The sequence below is a fragment of the Denticeps clupeoides genome, chromosome 18 (assembly GCF_900700375.1).
Source record: "Denticeps clupeoides chromosome 18, fDenClu1.1, whole genome shotgun sequence".
In the NCBI taxonomy this organism is placed as follows: domain Eukaryota; kingdom Metazoa; phylum Chordata; class Actinopteri; order Clupeiformes; family Denticipitidae; genus Denticeps; species Denticeps clupeoides.
In genome coordinates this window covers 17,435,638-17,458,701 of record NC_041724.1, presented here as the reverse complement: position 1 = coordinate 17,458,701, position 23,064 = coordinate 17,435,638, and the positions used below count along the sequence as shown (strand labels likewise).

At 40.7% G+C, this 23,064-nt stretch overlaps 1 protein-coding gene across 5 annotated transcripts in view; it reads right to left on the bottom strand.

The window, feature by feature from the left end:
* Window positions 1-9,633: 9,633 nt before the first annotated feature.
* rnf130 (ring finger protein 130) overlaps window positions 9,634-23,064 on the bottom strand; it is a 40,127-nt gene continuing 26,696 nt past the window's right edge. The window contains exons 6-11 of one of the 5 annotated variants that reach the window (XM_028960622.1): window positions 17,968-18,050; window positions 14,942-15,038; window positions 14,423-14,627; window positions 12,289-12,382; window positions 11,093-11,096; window positions 9,634-10,399 (exon numbers count right to left, since the gene is read on the bottom strand). In XM_028960622.1, coding sequence (XP_028816455.1) covers window positions 10,205-10,399; window positions 11,093-11,096; window positions 12,289-12,382; window positions 14,423-14,627; window positions 14,942-15,038; window positions 17,968-18,050 — 678 coding nt within the window. In that variant the 3' untranslated portion in view covers window positions 9,634-10,204. Of the gene's footprint in view, window positions 10,400-10,803; window positions 11,097-12,288; window positions 12,383-14,278; window positions 14,316-14,422; window positions 14,628-14,941; window positions 15,039-17,967; window positions 18,051-23,064 lie in introns of those variants that run through there. The other 4 variants (XR_003743040.1, XM_028960623.1, XM_028960624.1 and 1 more) reach the window with 4 other exon arrangements.

The window sequence follows — 23,064 nt, the reverse complement described above, 5'->3', positions numbered from 1 at the left end:
TTTTAATGTTGATTTTTTTTTGTAGGAATTGTTGCTATTGATCAAACAAAATAATGATAATCCTCATAATAATAACCATTACACAGCATACAGTGCACACAACGAAATGTGTCCTCTGCTTTTAACCCATCACCCTTAGTGACCACTGGGCAGCCATGACAGGTGGCCGGGGAGCAGTATGTGGGGACGGTGCTTTGCTCAAGTGGCACCTTGGCGGATTGAGATCCGAACCGGCAACCTTCTGATTCTGGGACCGCTTCCTTATTCACTTGGCCACCACTGCCCCATATCTATTGTTTTTTTCTATACCTAGAATACTGGAATATGTGACAAAAATAGTTTATCTTCATGCTTGGGAATGGGTATGTTTATTTGTTTCATGTATACAGTGCATCCACAATTTGTTATGGTACAGCATTATTCCATAATGGATTAAATTCATTTTCCCCTCAGAATTCTAAACACAACACCCCATAAAGACACAGAGACAAGGGTTTTGGCAAATAAAAGAAAAAACTGAGAAATGACGTCAATCAAATCAAATGTGGATAAAGCAATGCAATGTGAATAATTTCATGATGCACTGTATTTGGAATGCATTTCACTAAATACATAATTCATATGGTGTGTTTAATTTTCCAAAAAAATTGTCCAGTGGAAACCTGGGAAATAACAATAGTGGTATCAGAACATATTGTACTGTGGTGTTTTCTCACATCAGGCTGTATGAACAAAGAAGCCTTCCCTGTAACAACATATAACAATATAATTTTCAGATAATTAATTGCCATTATGTTTCTTGGGAACATAAACATTAATGTTCAAAGTGCATTAGAAATGCATACATTCTATATATTATTTCTATGCATCATTCTATATAATATTTCTATGCATCATAATTGACAGTTGCAGGCAGTGCTGAACAGTGGGAGAAGAGACTAAAATGTGCAAAATTTGGTAATTAAACAAAGGTCCTATAGCAGGGTGCACTGCTGAAATGGCTCTGAACTTCAGCATACAGTGGCAAACTTTGAATGGCCTGAGAGATCGTTCTTCTTCATAAGCTCAAAAAACAGACATGTAGAAGCCAAAAGGAGCATACAGTCTCTTCTTTCCCATGGTGAGGGTTTGGTGCTGTAACTTTGTGAGAGTTTCTTCCTGTGAAGTTACACAAAATTGTAGCTTATTAAGCTTGCTACAACATAAGTGAATCATATATTGAGTGGAGAAAACATTTATATGATACTGACTTAATGACATTGCAGTGTGTTAGTGTTTCTGAGCCCATCCATTTTATATAGAACATTTATGACGTCAACCACTGATGCTGGCCTGGCTCACAGTCTGTATTCCTGTCCTTCCCAAGGGTGTTCAACGAGGCTCTGTGCATCCATTCAAATTCTTCCACGCCAAACTTGTTTTTATGGACCTTGCTTTCTGCACTTGGGACAGAGTCATTTCTGCAATAGAAATGGGTTTGTCCCAAACTGTGTTCACAACGTTGGAAGCCTGTCTTAAGATTGCCTTTCACTGGAAATGAATCTTAAACAGTCCATGATCTCTCATTCACACAATGCATAAACAGTGCAGTATGTCAAACCTATATTCCTCACTCCATGTTTCCATTTCTCCACACCTAGGGTGGTAGTAGCCAATGTGCGTAAGATATTCACCTAAGCAGCAGAAGACCGCAAGGTCACAGGTTCAAACCCCACTCACTACCAAGACACTTAGTGTATCCAGGGGGACGTTTCCTGTAACTACTGGATAAGGGTGATAAGGCCATAAATTTAAATTTGGGTGTCTTAACCCACTCAGTTAGACTCTTGGCATTAGATGTGTGTACAAATTACTCTTAAAACAACAACAGAAACCCATAAAATCCAAGGCAGCAGTCAGGATGAGGAGGACCAGGACAGGTTGATAAAGCAAGAACTAACTTCTCCTTATTATGTGTTCTCATTTTTACTACAAAATGTACCATATACGTAAAAACAGTAGCATTCAGCCAGTTGCCAGTCAAATTCCAGATCCGATATCATGTTCCCATGCCTGTACCGACAACAGCAACAGGAAATGATTTACAAAAAGCAAACATCATGTTACTAATTATGTATTTTACCTGCACTGAAGAAATATGGTGAAATTAACGCAATTAATCAACAACATCAAAAAGAACAAAATATTTACTAAAAGTTTCAACCACAAAGTGATGGGTGTTCTGCAGTGGCCCAGTTGGTGTTCTCAAGCTTAAAAAGGTAAAATGACCCACCATCCCTATGACACCCAGCATCCCTAGAAGCACCCTGCACCCCATTACAATGCTGGGACACTGCAGCGGGTGGCTCACCCCAATGTACCGGTCCACTGAAATGGCGCAAAGTCTCATGATTGATGCCGTGCAGCACAAGACGTCCAATGCAGCTCAGATGTCACAGAATATTCTCCCGAATACCCAGCAGTCCAAAACCTCCAGAGCTTCAGAAACTGGCAGCACCGTTGTCCCCAACAGGAGGTCGGCGATGGAGGTTTGTTGGAGTCTGAAGATGCCTCTTGCAAATCACAGACAGGATGGCTAAAATATTTCCCATAATGCCGAAAATAATAAAAGTGCCCAAAGCCAGAGCGAGAGGCACGGCTTGCCAGAGGTTCAGGGCTCTGCTTGCATTTGGCAAGATGGCACTGGAAAGGTTGAAAAACCACTGCGATCCAAGTTCAGAAGAGTAGTCTTTCCTGAGTGGAGCGAAAACGCTCCACCAGAATGGGCGGCGTGTCTCTCCCCCGGCGCACGCGCTCGTCGCGCCGGGCTGCGTCCTTCGCGGTGTTTCTTCTCCTCTGTCTCTTACCTCTGCGCTTTTGGGTAGATCTCCAGCATTCTGTCACGACTACAGACTTACGGGGGAAGGAAGTGACATGCTGGGAACAGGTATTTTATTATAAAACAAACAATAAATAAACATAAATGCGGCTCGGTGGCCGAAAACAGTTGAACTTAAATAAAAGAACAGAAACTAACCCGCAGGCGTGTGGCGATTGCCAGAACTCATAACATAAACACATTCACTAAGTGAGGTCAAGTTCATGAGCGAGTTCACGAAAATGCCGGAGATTCCGAAGGGGCGGAAGTCTTCGGCATTTATGCGCCGTCAGGATTGGCCACCAGTGTTGAGCCCAGTTGCAGTCAATCTTGACAGACATATTTGTTTGTGAATTTACCAAACTGAACTACAGTGAATCCGGACAGTATTGTGTATGTTACATCCTTATTACAAAATGGATTAAATTAATATTTTTGGCCCTCTGAACTTAAGCTCAGGTGGACCCTGTTTCCCCTAATCAATGTGGAAAGGCTACACAGTTGACAGTTCATGTCAGGCAACCAAGCATGAAGTCAAATGAATTGCCTGTAGATGTCTGAGACACAATTGTCTTGAGGCACAAATCTGAGAACAGAAAGACTTCAATATAACTCATGTAGTCTCACAAAATAAAAATCCTAAATTCATTCCATTGATTATTACTGGACCTAATTCTAAGTTTCTTAGTGAATTTACAGATTTTGTCTCCAACTTAGTTGTGTCTGTGGATAAAGCCCTAATTGTCGGCGACTTTAACATCCACTGTGATAAATTAAAAGACTCACTAAGAACAGCATTCCTGTCTTTATTAGACTCAGTTGGAGTTAACCAACATATAACAGGACCTACTCATGAAGGTGGTCACACGCTCGATCTTGTACTGACCTTCGGTTTAAATATAGAAGATATAGTTACTCTTTCGCAATCTGAAATGATCTCAGATCATTTCCTCATCGCTTTTAAAATATGTATCAGACACAATAAATTCAACCCCCCTCGTTATAGAGACAAATGGACAATTACATCAAGTATTGCACAGAGGTTTATTAATACCTTACCAGATTTATCAATGCTGATAAACTCCCCGTCAGACACTGCTAAACTCGACCAAGTGACCAAATGTCTAGAATTAACACTGCGTAGTACATTAGATAAAGTCGCTCCCCTCCCCTAGCTTAAGAAGAACGCCCGGAAATTAGAACATAAATGGCGTCGAAGTAAATTAAACGTATTCTGAATAGCTTGGAAGGAGAGCCTACTTAACTATAAGAAGGCTCTTAGCGTGGCTCGATCAACTAACCAGAGGTTGCCAGGTTAGAGAATGTTATTGGGATTAAGGGAACAGCCCTTGAATGGTTCAGATCATTTTTGACCAACCGATATCAGTTTGTGGACATCAATGGTGTTTCTTCTTCACATAGTATAGTAGAATTTGGTGTTCTACAAGGTTCTGTCGTAGGTCCGTTACTTTTTTCACTATACATGTTACCTTTAGGTGATGTCATCCGCAAACACGGTATTAGCTTTCATTGCTACGCTGACGACACACAGCTGTATGTAATTGTCTGAAGGACATTAGACAGTGGATGCTCACCAACTTTCTCCTGTTAAACCATGACAAGACAGAAGCTCTTGTACTTGTGCCTCAAGCAGCCAGGCATAAGCTGGCTGACTACACCATAACCCTGGATAGCCTTTCTATTTCATCAAGTATTGAAATAAAGGATCTAGGTGTCATCATTGATGCAGGTCTCTCATTCAATTTGCACGTAGATAATGTCACTAGGATAGCATTCTTTCACCTTAGAAATATTGCGAAAATAAGAAATATTATTTCAATGCATGATGCAGAAAGGTTGGTCCATGCATTTATCACATCAAAGTTAGATTACTGCAATGCATTACTGTCTGGATGCTCTACTAGGTGCATGAGTAAACTCCAGCTTGTACAGAATTCTGCAGCCAGAGTTCTAACTAGAACTAGGAAATTTGACCACATCACCCCAGTCTTACAATCACTGCACTGGTTATCCATCAAATTTAGGATTGACTACAAAATCCTACTTTTGACCTATAAAGCTCTAAATGGTCTCGCCCCGCAATACCTGAGTGAACTTTCAGTTCTTTACGACCCGCCACACCCCCTTCGATCAATGGGTGCAGGGTCACTACTGGTACCAAAAGTACAGAAGGTCACAGCTGGGAGCAGATCCTTCTCATTTACATTTACATTTACATTTACATTTACATTTACATTTACGGCATTTGGCAGACGCCCTTATCCAGAGCGACTTACAATGTGCTTTCAAGTTACCATCGATGAAGAGATCAATTCCGGTTCACTAGGACCCCAACTATGAATACATCTATTTAATTCACTCTGTTGTAGATTCTGTACACAAAGTTTGACAACAAGAAAATTACAATTTAATCTAAATATTCTTTAAAGAGGAAGGTCTTGAGCTGTCGTTTGAAGGTGCTCAGTGACTGAACTGTTCTGACCTCGAGGGGAAGTTTATTCCACCACCGAGGGGCCAAGATGGAGAAGAGTCTAGATGAATGTTTTCCTTTTACCTTCAGAGATGGAGGGACCAGGCGAGCAGTACTGGAGGCTCGGAGTAAACGAGGTGCAGTGCGGGGTGTAATAAGGGCTGTGAGGTAGGATGGTGCTGCTCCATGTTTGGCTTTGTAGGCCAGCATCAGTATTTTGAACCTGATGCGTGCAGCTACTGGGAGCCAGTGAAGGGAACGTAGCAGAGGGGTGGTATGGGAGAATTTGGGAAGGTTGAAGATCAGTCGTGCTGCTGCATTTTGTATGAGTTGAAGAGGTCGGATGGTACATAGTGGTAGACCAGCTAGAAGGGAGTTGCAGTAGTCCAGTCGTGAGATTACTAAGGACTGAACCAGTAGTTGGGTGGCCTGGGTTGACAAGTAAGGGCGAATTCGTCTGATATTGTAGAGAAGGAATCTACATGAGCGGGAAAGATTGCTGATGTGAGTTGAGAAGGAGAGATGGTTCTCCTATAGAGCACCGCAGTTGTGGAACAGCTTGCCTGTCAGTGTCCGGGACTCAGACACAGTCTCAGTGTTTAAGTCCAATCTGAAAACCTATCTGTTTTCTCTGGCTTTTTGTTAAAGTCATAGACACTCATTTCACTTTGATACAGTGTCAATTATAATGTCCAGTTTATCACAGAGTCCCCCTGTTAGACACAGACACGGACAAAGTTAAATTCACCCTAGTTAGGCTGTCCTAGTTAGGGTACCGGGCCACTGTAGCACCAATATACCACTATATACCACATATTTCAGTATCGGTCGTACAGTGCCACCATCTGCCGCTGCTTCTGTTTGTTTTCTCTGAGACATGGAATCAAGTGCCCAGACTACTGGTAGACCCCAGTGAAGAGACCAGCAAATAAATCCTGGTTCCTGACAACTGCTAAACGAGGACAGAGCATGAAACGAACTAGAGGGTCACCACAGCCACCACCACCATTACAACTACAGCTTCAGGGATCTTCAAGTGGACCAGTAGCATCATTATGGACACATATTCTAGACCATGACACTGGACTACATTCTGGACTTCTCCAACCCTACAACTGTTGGACTTGGTATTATATTGTACAAACATCACCAACCCTGCACTGACACCATTTGCAGGCTCACTCTACCCTGGAAGGGGGTCCCTCTCTGTATCACTCCTTCCCAAGGTTTCTTCCTTTCTTTTTTTCTCTCTCCTAGAGTTTTTTCTGTGGAGTTTTTCCTTGTGTGCAGAAGGGTCAAGTGTGGGGGGTGTCAACTGTATGGCCTGTCAAAGCCCATTGAGAACAGAGTGTAAAAAACTCTTTCTCCCTCCACACAAAAGCACTGTATTCAACCACTCCAACTTGATGGCATGGCACAATAGAGGTTAAAAAATGAACAGTTTCTAATTTATTAATAATAATAATAATAAAGTGAAGTGATTGTCACATGTGATACACAGCAGCACAGCACACAGTGCACACAGTGAAATTTGTTCTCTGCATTTATCCCATCACCCTGAGTGAGCAGTGGGCAGCCATGACTGGCGCCCGGGGACCAGTGTGTGGGGACAGTGCTTTGCTCAGTGGCACCTCAGTGGTACCTTGGCGGGTCAGGATTCGAACCGGCAACCTTCTGATTACAGGCCCGCTTCCTTAACCGCTAGGCCACCACTGCCCCAATTATTTAACACTGGTAAATAATTATTGCAGTTACATGTGAATATTGTATGTAAAAAGGTACCAATGGAAAAAACCCTGAGCAAGAAAGCCCAGTCCCTTTCCCACATGTGAACAGATCTTTTATACACCTGGCCTACAGGAAGTTGTCACAGACCAATCAGAACCTGTTGTTTTTGACGTCATGCTCCCGTCTGGGAAGACAAAGAGAGTGGGCAGTCACACGTCTGGCTCGGGGGAGGCAAATGTTGCACTGCCGTCTGACAAAAGAATTGTAAAACGGAGGTGTTGAATCTTCATGCACAACAAAGGCACAGGAATGTCAGATTTCTTGGTCCTGCGACGCCCCATCTTACAGGGCTATATAAGAAATAAATGTTGTTGTTGTTGCTGCTTTGAAGGTCCAGATGAGCACAGTGGCTTCTATTATCTGAAAGTGGAAGAAGTTTAAATCCACCAACACTCTTCCTAGAGCTGGCCAGCCACTGAGCAATCAAGGGAGAAAGGCCTTGGTCAGGGAGGTGACCAAGAACCTGATGTCCTCTCCAGAAGTCCTCTAAGGACAGAGGAGAACCATCTAGAAGGACAATCATCTGAAGGGCTCTCAGATCATTAGAAACAAAATTCTCTGGCTTTATGAGACAAATATTAACTCTTTGCTGTGAATGGCAGGAATCCCATTTGAAGGAAACCAGGCACCGCTCATCACCAATTATATCCCTACAGTGAAGCATGGTGGTGGCAGCATTATGCTGTATGTTTTTCAGCTGCAGGAATGGTGAAACTAGAGGGAATGGGTCATTAACTGCAATGACCCTAAGAACACAGTCATCAAAGGAGCTATCAAAGGAGAGGCTTTAAATGCCATCTTCTACCAAATTGTGATGTTGGAATAAACATCTTTCTGCCAACTCCTTCATAGCTGATGCATTTGTGACTGTTCAGGGATACACAGGGCAGACTGTCACACTTACCTGCAAGTATGATGCAAAGCCCTATGGCCTTTTCAGCAGAATGGAACCTTTAAAAAACCATTCAAATATAAATTTAATAAGAATAAAATAAATAAGAATTTATGTCCCAAACATGGGGTGTAAAGAAAGTGATTATGGCTCTGGCCACCACCAAGAGACACTCACTGATCAGTCATAACATTATGACCACAAGTGAACATTTTATCCTCTGTTGAAGTTCATAATAGTTCATGTGCCCAGCTCCCCAGCTCTCAATCCAGTCAATTGTCTTTGCGATGCCCTTAAAAATGGTTTAATCCATTGAAGCACCACCGCAAATCCACTGGTGGCTTGGTCCATTTCTTCAATGTTACGGCTGATTGGTGTATCTGATAAACGGCGTAAATACGTATATACCCTAAGGACGCAACAGTAGACTGAAGAGACATGTCTAGCCGAATGGTTGGAAACAGAAAATCTAAATAACATCAAATACGTTGATGAATGTCATTTATTCCTCAATTCAGGTAAAAGGGTCAAAACAGCTATTGACCATGTAAGTAGAGGTGAAATGCATCCAGCGAAGACATTTCTAAATAAATCTTTGACACCGCAGATCATGCTTTTAATGCTGCCACTGCTGGGATCCTTTACTATGAAAAAAACACTGTATGATAGCAAGTAACCACTCTACCATTTAAATTATTCAGTATATTTTAGACATTAAAAATCTCTTTTCACAACAAAGCAGGATAGATGGAAGCCGGCACAGCCCTGCCTGCTCACAAGGATCACAAATGAGTGAAATCAAAATGGAGAGCACAAGACTTAATTTTTGACAAAATAAGATATTACCGAGTATTGCAGCATGGAAAATATTTGGCATTACTGATTTATAATGTGAAATACTCTTAAAATGGAATACATTGTAGAAGGGCTTGTATTTGTGGAATATTGCTTAGAATTAAATGAATTCATTATTACAAAAACAAGATGGCTTCAGTGTCATATTTGCATTTGTGCCCTGTAAACAGTTGAAAAATATGGATTTTTCTTCAAAGATATCCTTCCCTTCTGTTTGTCTGTCAATCCCCCTTTTGTCTTTATCCATGGTTAATACATCTGCTTAAAACATATAAAAACACAGATATAGACAAACATGTACTTTTTTAAAGAACCAGAATACATCTTAGCAATGCTAAGGCAGTATGTAACATATTTAACCCATGACCAACAATCTGTCAGAGCACAACAGAGGCATCATGGGATACCTTTTCAGTTCCTTTCTCTTAGAACAGATTGTGTATAAAGGCCACTGAGAATACATGTATGTATTAAAATTCAGTATACATGTGTGTACGCTGCATGGGAAAAAATATTTGTGATGCCCCAAGATCAAAGACATGATCATAACAATAAACTCATGTCTCATATCAATTTTGTATTAAGATAAAAAAACAAGTCACCCACTTTCTGATCAAATGTATCCAGTATTTAAATCATAATTCCTAACTTGACTTATTATGAAAAAAATAATATTGAAAGAGGTCACAAAACTTTTCTGATTATTGGATTCTTGCATGTACCCCACCCCCACAAGATTAATAGTCAATGAGTATTTGAAGTATTTCTCTTTAATATGTTTAAAAGGTCTGCCATATATATATGACACACACACACACACACACACACACACACACACATACATACATACATACACACACGGGAACACTGATTACTACAAGGGGAATAATGTTGTTTCGTTAAGCTATGTCCCGGTGGGAAGGAATGTCCAGGTCCCCTTCAAACATCTTCAAAATTGTTCTCCACTTTGCTGCATAGGACAGTCTTAGTTGTTTTCATTATGCCTGTACCTTTGTTCCGAAAGTAGGTTGATTATTTACTATGGTACACAGAGCCAAGAAGCTTAACATAAATACAACCAACTAACAGCAAATGCTTTGTGCTTCTTTCTGAAATAGATCACGTTTTCGGAACATCAGTATCTACATGAGAAACCAAAAAAAGGGGAAACAATTGAAAACTTTGAGTTTGTCAAAAAGGCTTTTCCCACAGCACCTCTTTGCTGCAGTACATTCTTCATAGATGGGAGAAGGGGTCACTCTGGACAATGCTGATTTGACATTAGAAAGAGTTGTGATGTGTTGTCATAGTGTCACTCTCACTAAAAGATACTTGGCCACCAAGTGAAGAGGTGGCGGGGTGGGGAGACTGGGTGGCAAGGGCAGGTGACCTCAAGGGCACTGGCCTCATGATTTGTTTTCATCATACAGGTCCAAAGAAGCCTGAATATCAGGAAGCTCCATCTCGCAAACAACACTCCGTGGCGACATAGAGTTGCGGTTGAAAAAGTGTCCACCTGCACAAGAGAGGGAAGTGTTAATCAAAAAATTTAATAACAAACAAAAATGACCTGTTTGTTTATCAATTAATTCATTAAATCACCACACATTCATTACAGTCAAAGTTGCATTAAAAGTTATTTCTTAAACCAGAATGGACAATTTGCCAAACATATGAGTAAGAAAGTTTTTTTAATTTCAATTTACATTTACATGAAAACACAAAATCTCCAAAGAAACCATAGAGAAATTCACAGGAATAACTGATCTGGTGTTTTTAAGTGAAAGTGAGGTGATTGTCATTGTGATACAGTGCAGCAAGCACATTCTGCTTTTAACCAATCACCCTCGGTGAGCAGTGTGCAGCCATGACAGGCACCCAGGGAGCAGTGTGTGGGGACAGTGCTTTGCTCAGTGGCACCTCAGTGGATCAGGATTCGAACCAGCAACCTTCTGATTACGGGGCCGCTTCCTTAACGCTAGGCCACCATTGCCCCTGCCCCCTAACAAAAGGAACACAAAATCTCACAGTGTATTGCAAATACAGGGAATGATTTGAGGCAGACACATGATAATGTAATTAAAGCATTTAATTAATTAACTAAAACCTTAATTTAAAAAGAGGACAAACAGTACAAGCTAGTTAAAAAAAAGCAATGAAAAAGGTGAAGGCAGGCACTTCAGGATATAAGTAGTCTTCAGTCTCTCACCAAGCTAAAAAAAAAAAGAAAATATAGCATTAATGTTTTATTAAACTAAACTAAAATCATAAACAATAATCATCATGAGGAAATACATTTTGCCTCACTCATTTAACTCTGAAATATGGCCACAATCACACTCAGATCGCCAGAAGTGTACAAGAGTGATCATACACATTCTGGCCAAGTATCTTTTAGTGAGACTTAACAATGTCATTTTCAAAACATCATACAGTACAATCTCTTGTCTGCATTATTGAATATTCACTGCCATTGTGTAGTTGAGGTAATATATAGACTGATACGCCATGTGTGTTGCAGATAGCCATAGTCTCCCAACAGCCACTTGCAAAGATGCAGTACCCTGGAAGACTGCAGGAAAGGCAAAATTCTCACAAATGAAAGACTCCGGTAAAAAACATGCAGTTATAACCTCGTTCTTTGCATCTACATGGATATTTATAGAATGGAAAAACTCTTTCAAATCACAAATATGTAATGTTTTGCAGATGAAGGAAAACAACTGCACAGATAAAAAGCCACTGTGTTTACAGTTTACATTTACAGCATTTATCAGACGCCCTTATTCAGAGCGATTTACAATCAGTAGTTACAGGGACAGTCCCCCCCTGGAGCAACTTAGGTTAAGTGTCTTGCTCAGGGACACAATGATAGTAAGTGGGATTTGAACCTGGGTCTTTTTTTGGTTCATAGACGAGTGTGTTACCCACTAGGCTACTATCACCTTACAGTGAGAGAAGCTTGTCCCCACAACTGTTAATGTAAACAGGAATGTACAATTCACCAGGATTTATTTTATTTAAGTCTGAACAGAGAATCTGTCTCGTTTTAGGTCAAGAAAAAAGACAAACATCTCTGCCGCTGTTCCTTGTTTCATTTGACAGAGGAAGACAGCTGGCATGGCACCTTTGCAATCATCCACTCAGAACACTAAGAACCAATGATGTGATTGGCCAGTTCAGTTCATAAATATGGCCTTAAGACTTAAATTCAGTTAAATTCAATATGTAGTATTCAGTTCCCCCCTAGTAACACCACCCTTGTTTCTGCATTCCAGTCATGTTACTTGGGTGATTGCACTTGACTGATGATGTGAAGTTTACTGGAAGTACCGTTCTCTTTGGAGTGTTGTGTGCTATGAGACTCAAAGGCGAGGAAAAGTAAAAAGATAAGACAACACTCACTCAGCACTGGGGTAGACGGCCGTGGCTTTGATGATCATATAGCACAGTGTGAGTGCACTCAGGAGGCCGAAGCTGCCGATTATAAACCACTCTTCTGTCAACAAAGGAAAGGGGGAGGGGATCACTCGTAGCTTGTTTGGTAGAGCTGAGAGTGTGCTGGCCCCAGGAGACGAAGGAAAAGGCAAGAAGGGAGCCCGCGTAGAGATAGTCGCCATGGAGACAGCAGAATGTAGATGGAAGGAGGCAAAGAAGGAAACAGTGCCCGCAACAAATAAAATAAAAAAGACTGTTTGACCCATAGCGAGGAGCACAGGGCATCCAGCAAGAGATTGATAAAGGGAGACTAAAATGATAAAGGCGTAAACCCACAGCTCATACAGGCTTTCTTAAGATTTGGATCAAGATATTAATCTACTGAGTTGTTTTCATCCCTGGAGGAAGTGCAGATCCTGTACTTACACAGCTGCTGGAAGAGTGTTCATTAATGACATTCTTTGTGAGAAGAAACAGTAGTGGTCAGGGAAGTCAAGGTATGTAGTATTTAAGTTTATCAGATTATCAGATAACCAAATAAATTACAATTTGGGGCCCATGGGTTGAAAGGTGCTATCTTGGTGAATCCCAATAGACTAGTCCATGGATTCCATAAAGGACCCAGGTGGGTCCTATGTGGAATTCTAAAGCTTGCTGTAAGGCAACTAGAAGGAGCCTCAGGCCTCCTTCATTCATTCAGGCTTCCCATTCATTTTCATTGGAATTATGTCCTGCACTGCCAAACTGAATAAAGGGTCTGTTACTTCGTATTGCTCATGGCAGAAAGTTGATTGTTGACTTTCATGTGTATTGTGTATTGACTGTTTCACAGTCAAATGTGCTTAAAAATAATTTTAGAATATATAGTAAAAATATATATTGTAGTTATAAAGGTATATTAAAGAATTGTCTAATATAAGATTCCTTCTTATGCATAAACAATTTCTCCCAATCCTATGCACAACAAAAAATGTCATGCTTTTTTATACAAACTATGACAACAACAATATATAACTCTCATATTAAAGAAATAATGAAAAATGACAGATTCTCACATACACTGAAATATAAACAATTTTTTGGTATGCCAGTTATTCCTAGAGAGTCCAGTAGTTTTAATGCTACTGCACCCTGTTTAAGATGTAACGTTTCTAATGAACAGTTTCTATGAACAGTCAATATTTTTGTTATTAACTTAAATGCAGCAACTTAGAAGATGAGAAATATAGAAATTACATTAAATGTGGAATAATTACTTTGGTAATAAGGTTTATGAGATTTATTGTTAAATTATTAATGTAAATGTTTTGAAGTGATATATCTGACCCTTGCATAACCTGTCAAGTTGTCAGAATTTTTTATTGTGATAAAAACGTTTTTTTACATTCTGTCTCACAGAAGTGGGAAACTTGCACATTAATTGCTGCCAAATACTTTGAAGGCCAACTGTAAGACTGAAATATATCTTTATTCTAAACCTTTATTTATCACTCTTTATTATCTTTTAAATTTCTGTTGCATGCAACATAATAGACACACAATTCAGTTAGGTGGTGCATGAAGTAATCCCATTTGAAGTTAATGGGAAGTAAAAAGTAACTCACTCTTCCTGCTATTACCATACATGACACTTCTGGTGACCATTGCCCAAGGTGTACAAACACATAAAGCCCTCTTTCCAATGTGTATTGCATATTGATCTTTAAGCTCAAACATAAATCAACAGGAGGACTGAGTAATAGTATTAATCATAAAGCACACATAGCAGTAAAAGTGAAGTGATTGTCATTGTAAAAAAAATCACAGCACACAGTGACACAACAAAATGTGTGCTTTTAACCAATCACCCTTGGAGAGCAGTGGGCAGTCATGGGGGCAGTGTGTGGGTACTGTACTTTGCTCAGTGGCACCTCAGTAGAACTGTGGCGGTTCAGGAATCAAACCAGCAACCTTCTGATTACGGGTCCATTTCCTTATCCGCTAGGCCACCACTGCTTTATTTCAGTGAAAATGAGAGGTTTCAGATAGGTGTGTCAGAGAAAACCAACAGGTTAAATAAAATAGAAGACAGCTGAGGAGGTGAGCCATTTAGAGTCCTTACTGGTAACAGCAATATTAATCTCTCCGGTGCGAGGGGTTAGCTCTATGTCTGATGGTATCTGTGTGGTTCCAGAGCTGCGTAGGGGCTCAACGCTAATGCTGGTCTCAGAGGAGAGGTCTACCAGGGCAGTCCGCTGGCTGGACGTCTGGCTGTGGGATATCCGGTCCATGTCGAATGCAGCATTGTCCATGCAGGGCAGGTTTGGCTAAAGAAGGAATGTGAAGAAAGAAATGACACCAGCGTTGCTTGAAGGTCCATCGTCTCTCCAGCAGAGGGAGTAGAGAGCCAATTAATGGATGTGACAAAGTATCCATCAAAGAATCTATCCAGTTAAATAAATAAAAAGATATAATAACCATGAAGTCATACATTTAAATACCTAATACTAAAATACAAAATATCAGATTATTTCTGTAAATGCTCTTAAGTAATTAAATAAATATTAATGAGAAAAGCAACCCTAATTATCACAAAATTAATATATTGCATGAAATGTGTAAATGTAGTGAGATTCCTCACCATTATGCCCAGGGCTTTAAGGATATTGAGTTTGCACATGGGGCAAGTGCAGTGCTCGTTCAGCCATGGGTCAACACACATTTTGTGGAAGACGTGCCTGCGGGGAAAAGACAAAAGGCCAAACTCAGGTCAGTTTGCCATTATTAACAAAGCACAGCTTGGAGAAGCAGAGAACGGAAGCACAACAATTTCACAATAATAATAGAACAGCAGACCTATGGTCTTGTAAGAAGCCTGTTTTTAAAAAGAACATGGACAATGACCAGAAAAGCTGCAGTAAAACCACAGCTGACAGCTTTGTACACACGGGAACCCGGAAGCCTGTGAGCTCAAAGGCAGAACGCACTCCTTCAAAGCTCTCTTTTTGACATTTCCTTCCTTTTCCTTAGCTCCTACAGCACCATAAAGCCAGCCCTGTTTAGCTGAGCAGTGGTCTTTCTGTCTCCACATACAGCACAAGCAAGTAGAGGAAGGGGGAAAAATGTCCCAAACATAATGGCCATTTGTGGCTGGAATGAAGGGAGTGACAGAATCCAATTCAGGCCTGTCCATTACCTTCTCGATAGTTTGGTGTTTTTCACTAAAAGACCTTAACATAAAAGGCTATTTGATCAGTGAATTTGCTTTGTCACTCAGGAACTGCATTAGAGAATGTGTACATAAGCAGATGTTTCTTTAGGTTAAGTGTCCTTAATGTTTTTAAAACGGTGCTGATGTTTGTGTGAGTGGAGGCTGACTACGTGAACAGCTGGGAGCAGTAAAAGAGTTGGTATGGTAACGGCGAAAACATGTCCAAACCAAACCCTTTAGAAGGTGAGCGAGAGCGAACAGGTAGGGGCAGGTGGAAGACCGTGGCTCGCAGTCATGTAGAGAGTGATCTTCTCTAGGCCTGGCTGCTTTTATTTCTGTTTGTAGCGCACACAAACAAGTGCTTAATGAATTAATGATGAGAGTGTTTAAAAGACTAGAGAGGAGGAGACAACATACTAGTAGAGCAGGAGGGAGACTCTCTGGTGCTACAAAGGAAAACATAACAGAAAAAATGCATGATGCAGGGCTGTGCACCTCTTCTGTGCAATGCCAATCACTTCATTTTCACAAAAAGTAAAAAAATGAAGTGTAACTAGTGGCTCTGGAGCATCTGCTAAATGCTGTAAAAGTAAATCATTCATAGCACAGTGTTTTCAAACAGCATTAAAAAAATAATAAATACATTTTACTTGCCTACTGCCGGTTTTTACTGACTTCAGATTTTTACCTTTTAGTTTTCATTAGAAACCTTTTTTTTAAAATGATCATCCAATCAAACCCCATTGTTTTTACCAAACAGTGCTCTTAAATAACAAACAATACAGTTAAAAATATATAGTTTAGATTAGATTAGTATAGCAGTGAATACATAGATTTGAAATGGTAACATGAATAGTCACTAGTAGTTTGACAGAGAAAGGGTGAAACTAATGTACAAAGACATAATTGAATGGCCCAGACCAGGTCAAGCACACTGCCATTACTTATGCTGCTGGTTATTGATTGTGGATGTGCTATGAACCCATGGGAGGCCACTGGTGGATATGAGGCTGATGCAAATTTTACAAATAGCAGGTTGGGCAGCTGAATTGCTTTCAGTGAAAAAAATATTATAAACACAAACACTACCTATCTTCTACTCTGCCTTCCACTGGAGAAGATTTAACACCCATTTAATAAACCCCTAATCAAGAGATCTCATTTTAATCAACACACTGGTGCCAAGAAGTTCTCAATGCTAGTAATTAAAGAAAAATGCCCTTGACTGCAAATCTTTTCAGTTTTTCACCACAGTATCCGCATCAGGCCCGATTAGGTCAGAGCACTGAGAGGCATTACTGTCACGAGACCCCTGTACTGTATCTGATCTCCAAACAGATGCTGGCATACACACACCCACACACACACACAAAAAAGTTTTGAGGCTAAAAAAAGAGAGGTGTGTAAGAAGTGATAATATATACCAAAAGGGAAGATACTGCTACTATACAGATTGCCCTGACACTTTATTGACACTGTTGAGAAGTGTGTTAAAATGCTGGCAGATGGAGGCAATCGGTGGCCAGTCATGATCTCAGATCATCCAAACATGCAGACAAATTATAATTCCTTTCATTTTGATTAGCAAATTTATTAATCTAACATTACATAGTCAATCTAAAATACACACAAGGTCTGCAGAAACAAATCTGAAAAAAAAAAATCTGAAGCAGCTCTGCTTAGGTAGCTACTGAAGCTGGTTCTTTAGTTGTTATCACAATGATGCATCTTTCTGAAAGTTGCAATACTGACTACAACCGAATCTAGTCATGTCTTTTCTCTTTCAGAGAGGATCACAGTGCCGTTCAGCCTGAAGCCCTCTGCCTGCACTCTCCCCTCTAGATGAATCAACTCTCATCATTACCACCACCGACTGACAGGCACCACTCAGGTCTTCACATGAAATTGCACTTCATGTGAATGGTTCTGTAAGTGTGTGTGCATTGAAGTGGGAGGGAGAGAAGCAGACAGTCTTCACATTTGCACAGGTGAAGCTGTGTGATTAGGGCAGATGTAACAGATGGTGTCGGGCCCAGCGTGAGCACAAGTAAATATGTGCGTTTACGTGTGTGTGTGCCCACGCGAGTCTGAGTGGAGATTCCTGAAGCGTTGTAGAGGTCACTAGCAGAATCATGGCTAAAAATAAATTGAACACAGCCACACAGGTTTCAGTGACGCACATTTCTTGGTGATGCCAAATGTAATTTGCACTGATGAAAAAAATGTGTGACGTTGGACAACAACTAGGAATGGACTGCAGTGAAATATCTGCATTTTGTTATGACTGGAAAGGGACAACCAGACCTAACAGCAGGACAATAAATTTCCAGTAGCATTATACTAATACATGTAACGATAGAAGGAATGCAATTTAACCAAAATCCTTAACAGAATAAAGGGTTTAGTAAATAAGAACTGTTTATCACAGACATAATTGCATAGCAACGTGAACTCACTTGCAAGGCAGGATGCGGACTACATCATTCAGTTGGTATCCCTCAATGCACACAGCACAGTGGTTGAAGTCTGGGTCTGTCTCCTTAAATATAAAAGAGAAAGGACACATTTTAAATTCCAAACACATAACAGTCTTGTATTTGCCCACTATTATGAATATCATTACTGTGGCTATTTACTTATACATGTAACGATAGAAGGAATGCAATTTAACCAAAATCCTTAACAGAATAAAGGGTTCAGTAAACAAGAACTGTTTATCCCAGACTTCCAAGAACTTCCTGAATTTCCACTAAATTAAGAATCACCTAAACTCAAATGTAAGTTATGGCTCGCTCTCTAATCCCCTGTGCAGTTTGTGAAATGTACAGTTTGTTGAACTCTGTCAGTAGTGAGGATTTTACCTGTGGAAAGTGTAGAAGACTATCCGAAATGACGAAAATAGCCGAGCTAGAGGAGCACATCCGAAATTTACATTTAATTAAGGAGTCAGGAGTCTTCCTAGACTCATTTCTAGCCCCGTATGCACACCAGCCTAGTCAGTCAGTAAGTGTCTCTACCCCGACAATGGTGTTACGGTAAATTCAGTTTCCCCAAGTTCAACGTTAGGCGGATTCTCTTTATTTAGACATTTTCTCTGCCTTTTTTATTGTATTTAAAAGTATATTATGAGTGACTGTTTCCTGTATTTATGTTTAATTATGTACCCGAGTGCTTTCCATTAGTGGATGGAGAATGGAGAATGGTATACACACACACACACACACCAATTGTATGTATATACAGATATTTTGAATACTCTCATCTGTTTTATCAGACAATTTATTGTATAGAGAACTTCTTATATTACACAGCTGGAATATTATCTATGATATTTATGTTTTGCTGCTCTTGTACTGTCATTTTCTGCCATGATATCTGATGTCTGGCCACCCAACCTAAAAATTACCCTAAAAAAATACCTAAAAAAATTTAGCCTGGTACCCAGGATTTAACCGCCCCTCCACCAATACTACATCAACAACAACAACATTTATTTCTTATATAGTCCACCACCAGCCAGGGACAACAAAGGAGAATAGAATACTGAAATACTGACCGGTAAGCCGTTCCACAACTGCGGAGCTCTATAAGAGAAGGATCTGCTCCCAGCTGTGAAATTCTGTACTTGACCCGTTGATCGCAGGGGGGCGTGGCGGGTCATAATTAATTAAAAGCACACTCAGGTACTGCGGGGTGAGACCATTTAGAGCTTTATATGTCAAAAGTAGGATTTTGTAGTCAATCCTAAATTTAATGGGTAGCCAGTGCAGTGAAACGTTAATAATAAAACTCATAAATATGCTGACACTGTGTCTGTTCCACGGACTGGGCGGGGTGTCTGTTTCGGGAACTTACTACCCGTTACTATCACTCCTTCTGAACGTACCACCAGCACCCCCGACATAAGAATAGGATTATTAAATGTTAGATCCCTTACACCTAAAACGCTTATTGTCAATGAAATGATTACAGATCAGGGGTTCGATGTACTGTGCCTGACCGAAACTTGGTTAAAACAAAATGAATTTGTAGCATTGAAGGAGTCTAGTCCTCCTGGATACAGCTATGTACACCAACCTCGCTTAACTGAAAGAGGAGGTGGCGTTGCAGTAATTTATAAGGATAACCTCGGTATTACTCATAAACCCGGACAAGGATTTAACTCTTTTGAGATTCTAAAATAAAATAATAATAATAATAAAGTGAAGTGATTGTCACATGTGATACACAGCAGCACAGCACACGGTGCACACAGTGAAACTTGTCCTCTGCATTTAACCCATCACCCTGAGTGAGCAGTGGGCAGCCATGACCGGCGCCCGGGGAGCAGTGTGTGGGGACGGTGCTTTGCTCAGTGGCACCTCAGTGGTACCTTGGCGGATCGGGATTCGAACCGGCAACCTTCTGATTACGGGGTCGCTTCCTTAACCGCTAGGCCACCACTGCCCCTTCTGGAATTGAGGGGAAAAGAAAAATCCAATGAAATCCAATTTCATTGGATTCATTGGATTCTATATACCAATATAACTCATGTAGTCTCACAAAATAAAAATCCTAAATTCATTCCATTGATTATTATTTATAGACCCCCTGGACCTTATTCTGAGTTTCTTAGTGAATTTACAGATTTTGTCTCCAACTTAGCTGTATCTGTGGATAAAGCCCTAATTGTCGGCGACTTTAACATCCACTGTGATAAATTAGAAGACTCACTATGAACCGCATTCCTGTCTTTATTAGACTCAGTTGGAGTTAACCAACATGTAACAGGACCTACTCACGAAGGTGGTCACACGCTCGATCTTGTGTTGACCTTCGGTTTAAATATAGAAGATATAGTTACTCTTCCGCAATCTGAAATGGTCTCAGATCATTTCCTCATCGCTTTTAAAATATGTATCAAACACAACAAACTCAATCCCCCTCGTTATAGAGACAAACGGACAATTACATCAAGTACGGCACAGAGGTTTATTAATACCTTACCAGATTTATCAACGCTGATAAACTCACCGTCAGACCCCGCTGAACTTGACCAAGCGACCAAATGTCTAGAATTAACACTGCGTAGTACGTTAGATATAGTCGCTCCCCTCAAAAGGAAGATAGTAAGAGATAAAAACTTAATTCCTTGGTATAATGATCACACGCGCTCGCTTAAGAAGACCGCCCGGAAATTAGAACGCAAATGGCGTCAAAGTAAATTAGACATATTCCGAATAGCTTGGAAGGAGAGCCTACTTAACTATAAGAAGGCACTTAGCGCGGCTCGATCAACGTATCTGTCCTCGTTAATAGACAAAAACAAAAATAATCCCGGATTCCTGTTTAAAACTATAGCCAAACTAACCAGGAATCAGACAGAAATGGATGCGACCACTCAATATAATCATAGTAGCGATGATTTTATGAATTTCTTTAATACGAAAATTGTCGCAAATAGAGAGAAGATTAAAAGCACAACAAATAGCTCCGCCGATATTTCCATGGAAAATAATCTTCTAATAGACCACCGATTAGAACGATTCAACCCTATCAACCCAGGGTGGTAGTGACCTAGTGGGTTAGACACTCGCCTATGAACCAGAAGACCAGGGTTCGAATCCCACTTACTACCATTGTGTCCCTGAGCAAGACACTTAACACTTACAGGGGGACTCTCCCTGTAACTACTGATTGTAAGTCGCTCTGGATAAGGGTGTCTGGTAAATGCTGTAAATGCTTGGGCTTCTCTTCATCTTTCGCCTATTAAAGAGCATGAATTAATCAAATTAATCTCATCATCAAATCAATGTACTTGCGCTTTGGATCCGATTCCAACAAGGCTCCTTAAGCAAATAGCACCCAATGTTATAAATTCTATCCTCAAAATTGTTAACTCGTCGCTTAGCACCGGCCACGTACCAAGTTCGTTCAAGGTAGCAGTCATTAGACCCCTGATTAAAAAGCCGGATCTTGATCGCAGTCAGCTTTCAAATTATAGACCGATATCCAACCTTCCGTTCATATCAAAAATCTTAGAAAAAGTTGTAGCCCAGCAGCTGAGCACATACCTAGATAGCAACAATATCCACGAAGTATATCAATCAGGATTTAGACCTCATCATAGCACTGAGACAGCGCTGGTTAAAGTGGTTAATGTCCGGCTGTTGGCCTCTGATCAGGGACGCATCTCGCTGCTTGTCCTGCTTGATCTGAGTGCAGCGTTTGACACTATCGATCACGCTATTCTCCTTGCCAGGTTAGAGAATGTTATCGGGATTAAGGGAACAGCCCTTGAATGGTTCAGATCATATTTGACCAACCGATATCAGTTTGTGGACATCAATGGTGTTTCGTCTTCACATAGTAAAGTAGAGTTTGGTGTTCCACAAGGTTCTGTCCTAGGTCCGTTACTTTTTTCTCTACATGTTACCTTTAGGCAACGTCATCCGCAAACACGGTATTAGCTTTCATTGCTACGCTGACGACACACAGCTGTATCTGTCAGCAATGCCAGATCAGAGGCAGCAGCTGAACAAAATAGAGAATTGTCTGAAGGACATTAGACAGTGGATGCTCACCAACTTTCTCCTGCTAAACCCTGACAAGACAGAAGCGCTCATAATCGGGCCTCAAGCAGCCAGGCATAAACTGGCTGACTACACAATAACCCTGGATAGCCTTTCTATCTCACCGAGTATTGAAGTGAAGGATCTAGGTGTCATCATTGATGCAGGTCTCTCATTCAGTTCGCACGTAGATAATGTCACTAGAATAGCATTCTTTCACCTTAGAAATATTGCGAAAATACGAAATATCATTTCAATCATTTTTTGCAGAAAAGCTGGTCCATGCATTTATTACATCAAGGTTAGATTACTGCAATGCATTATTGTCTGGATGCTCTAGTAGGTGCATGAGTAAACTCCAGCTAGTACAAAATGCTGCAGCCAGAGTTCTAACCAGAACCAGGAAATTTGACCACATCACCCCAGTCTTACAATCACTGCACTGGTTACCCATCAAATTTAGGATTGACTACAAAATCCTACTTTTAACCTATAAAGCTCTAAATGGTCTCGCCCCACAGTACCTGAGTGAACTTTTGGTTCCTTACGAACCGCCACGCCCCCTTCGATCAATGGGTGCGGGGTCACTACTGGTACCAAAGGTGCAGAAGGTCACAGCTGGGAGCAGATCCTTCTCCTATAGAGCTCCGCAGTTGTGGAACAGCTTGCCTGTCAGTGTCCGGGATTCAGACACAGTCTCAGTGTTTAAATCCAATCTCAAAACCTATCTGTTTTCTCTGGCTTTTTGCTAAAGTCCTAGACCCTCATTTCACTTGATTTTGACACAGTGTCAATTATAAAGTCCAGTTTATCACAGAGTCCCCCTGTTAGACACAGACAAAGTTAAATTCACCAGTTAGGCTGTCCTAGTTAGGGTACCGGGCCACTGTAGCACCAATATACCATTATAACCACAGATTTCAGTATCGGTCGTACAGTGCAACCGTCTGCCGCTGCTTCTGTTTGTTTTTCTCCGAGACATGGAATCAAGCACCCAGACTA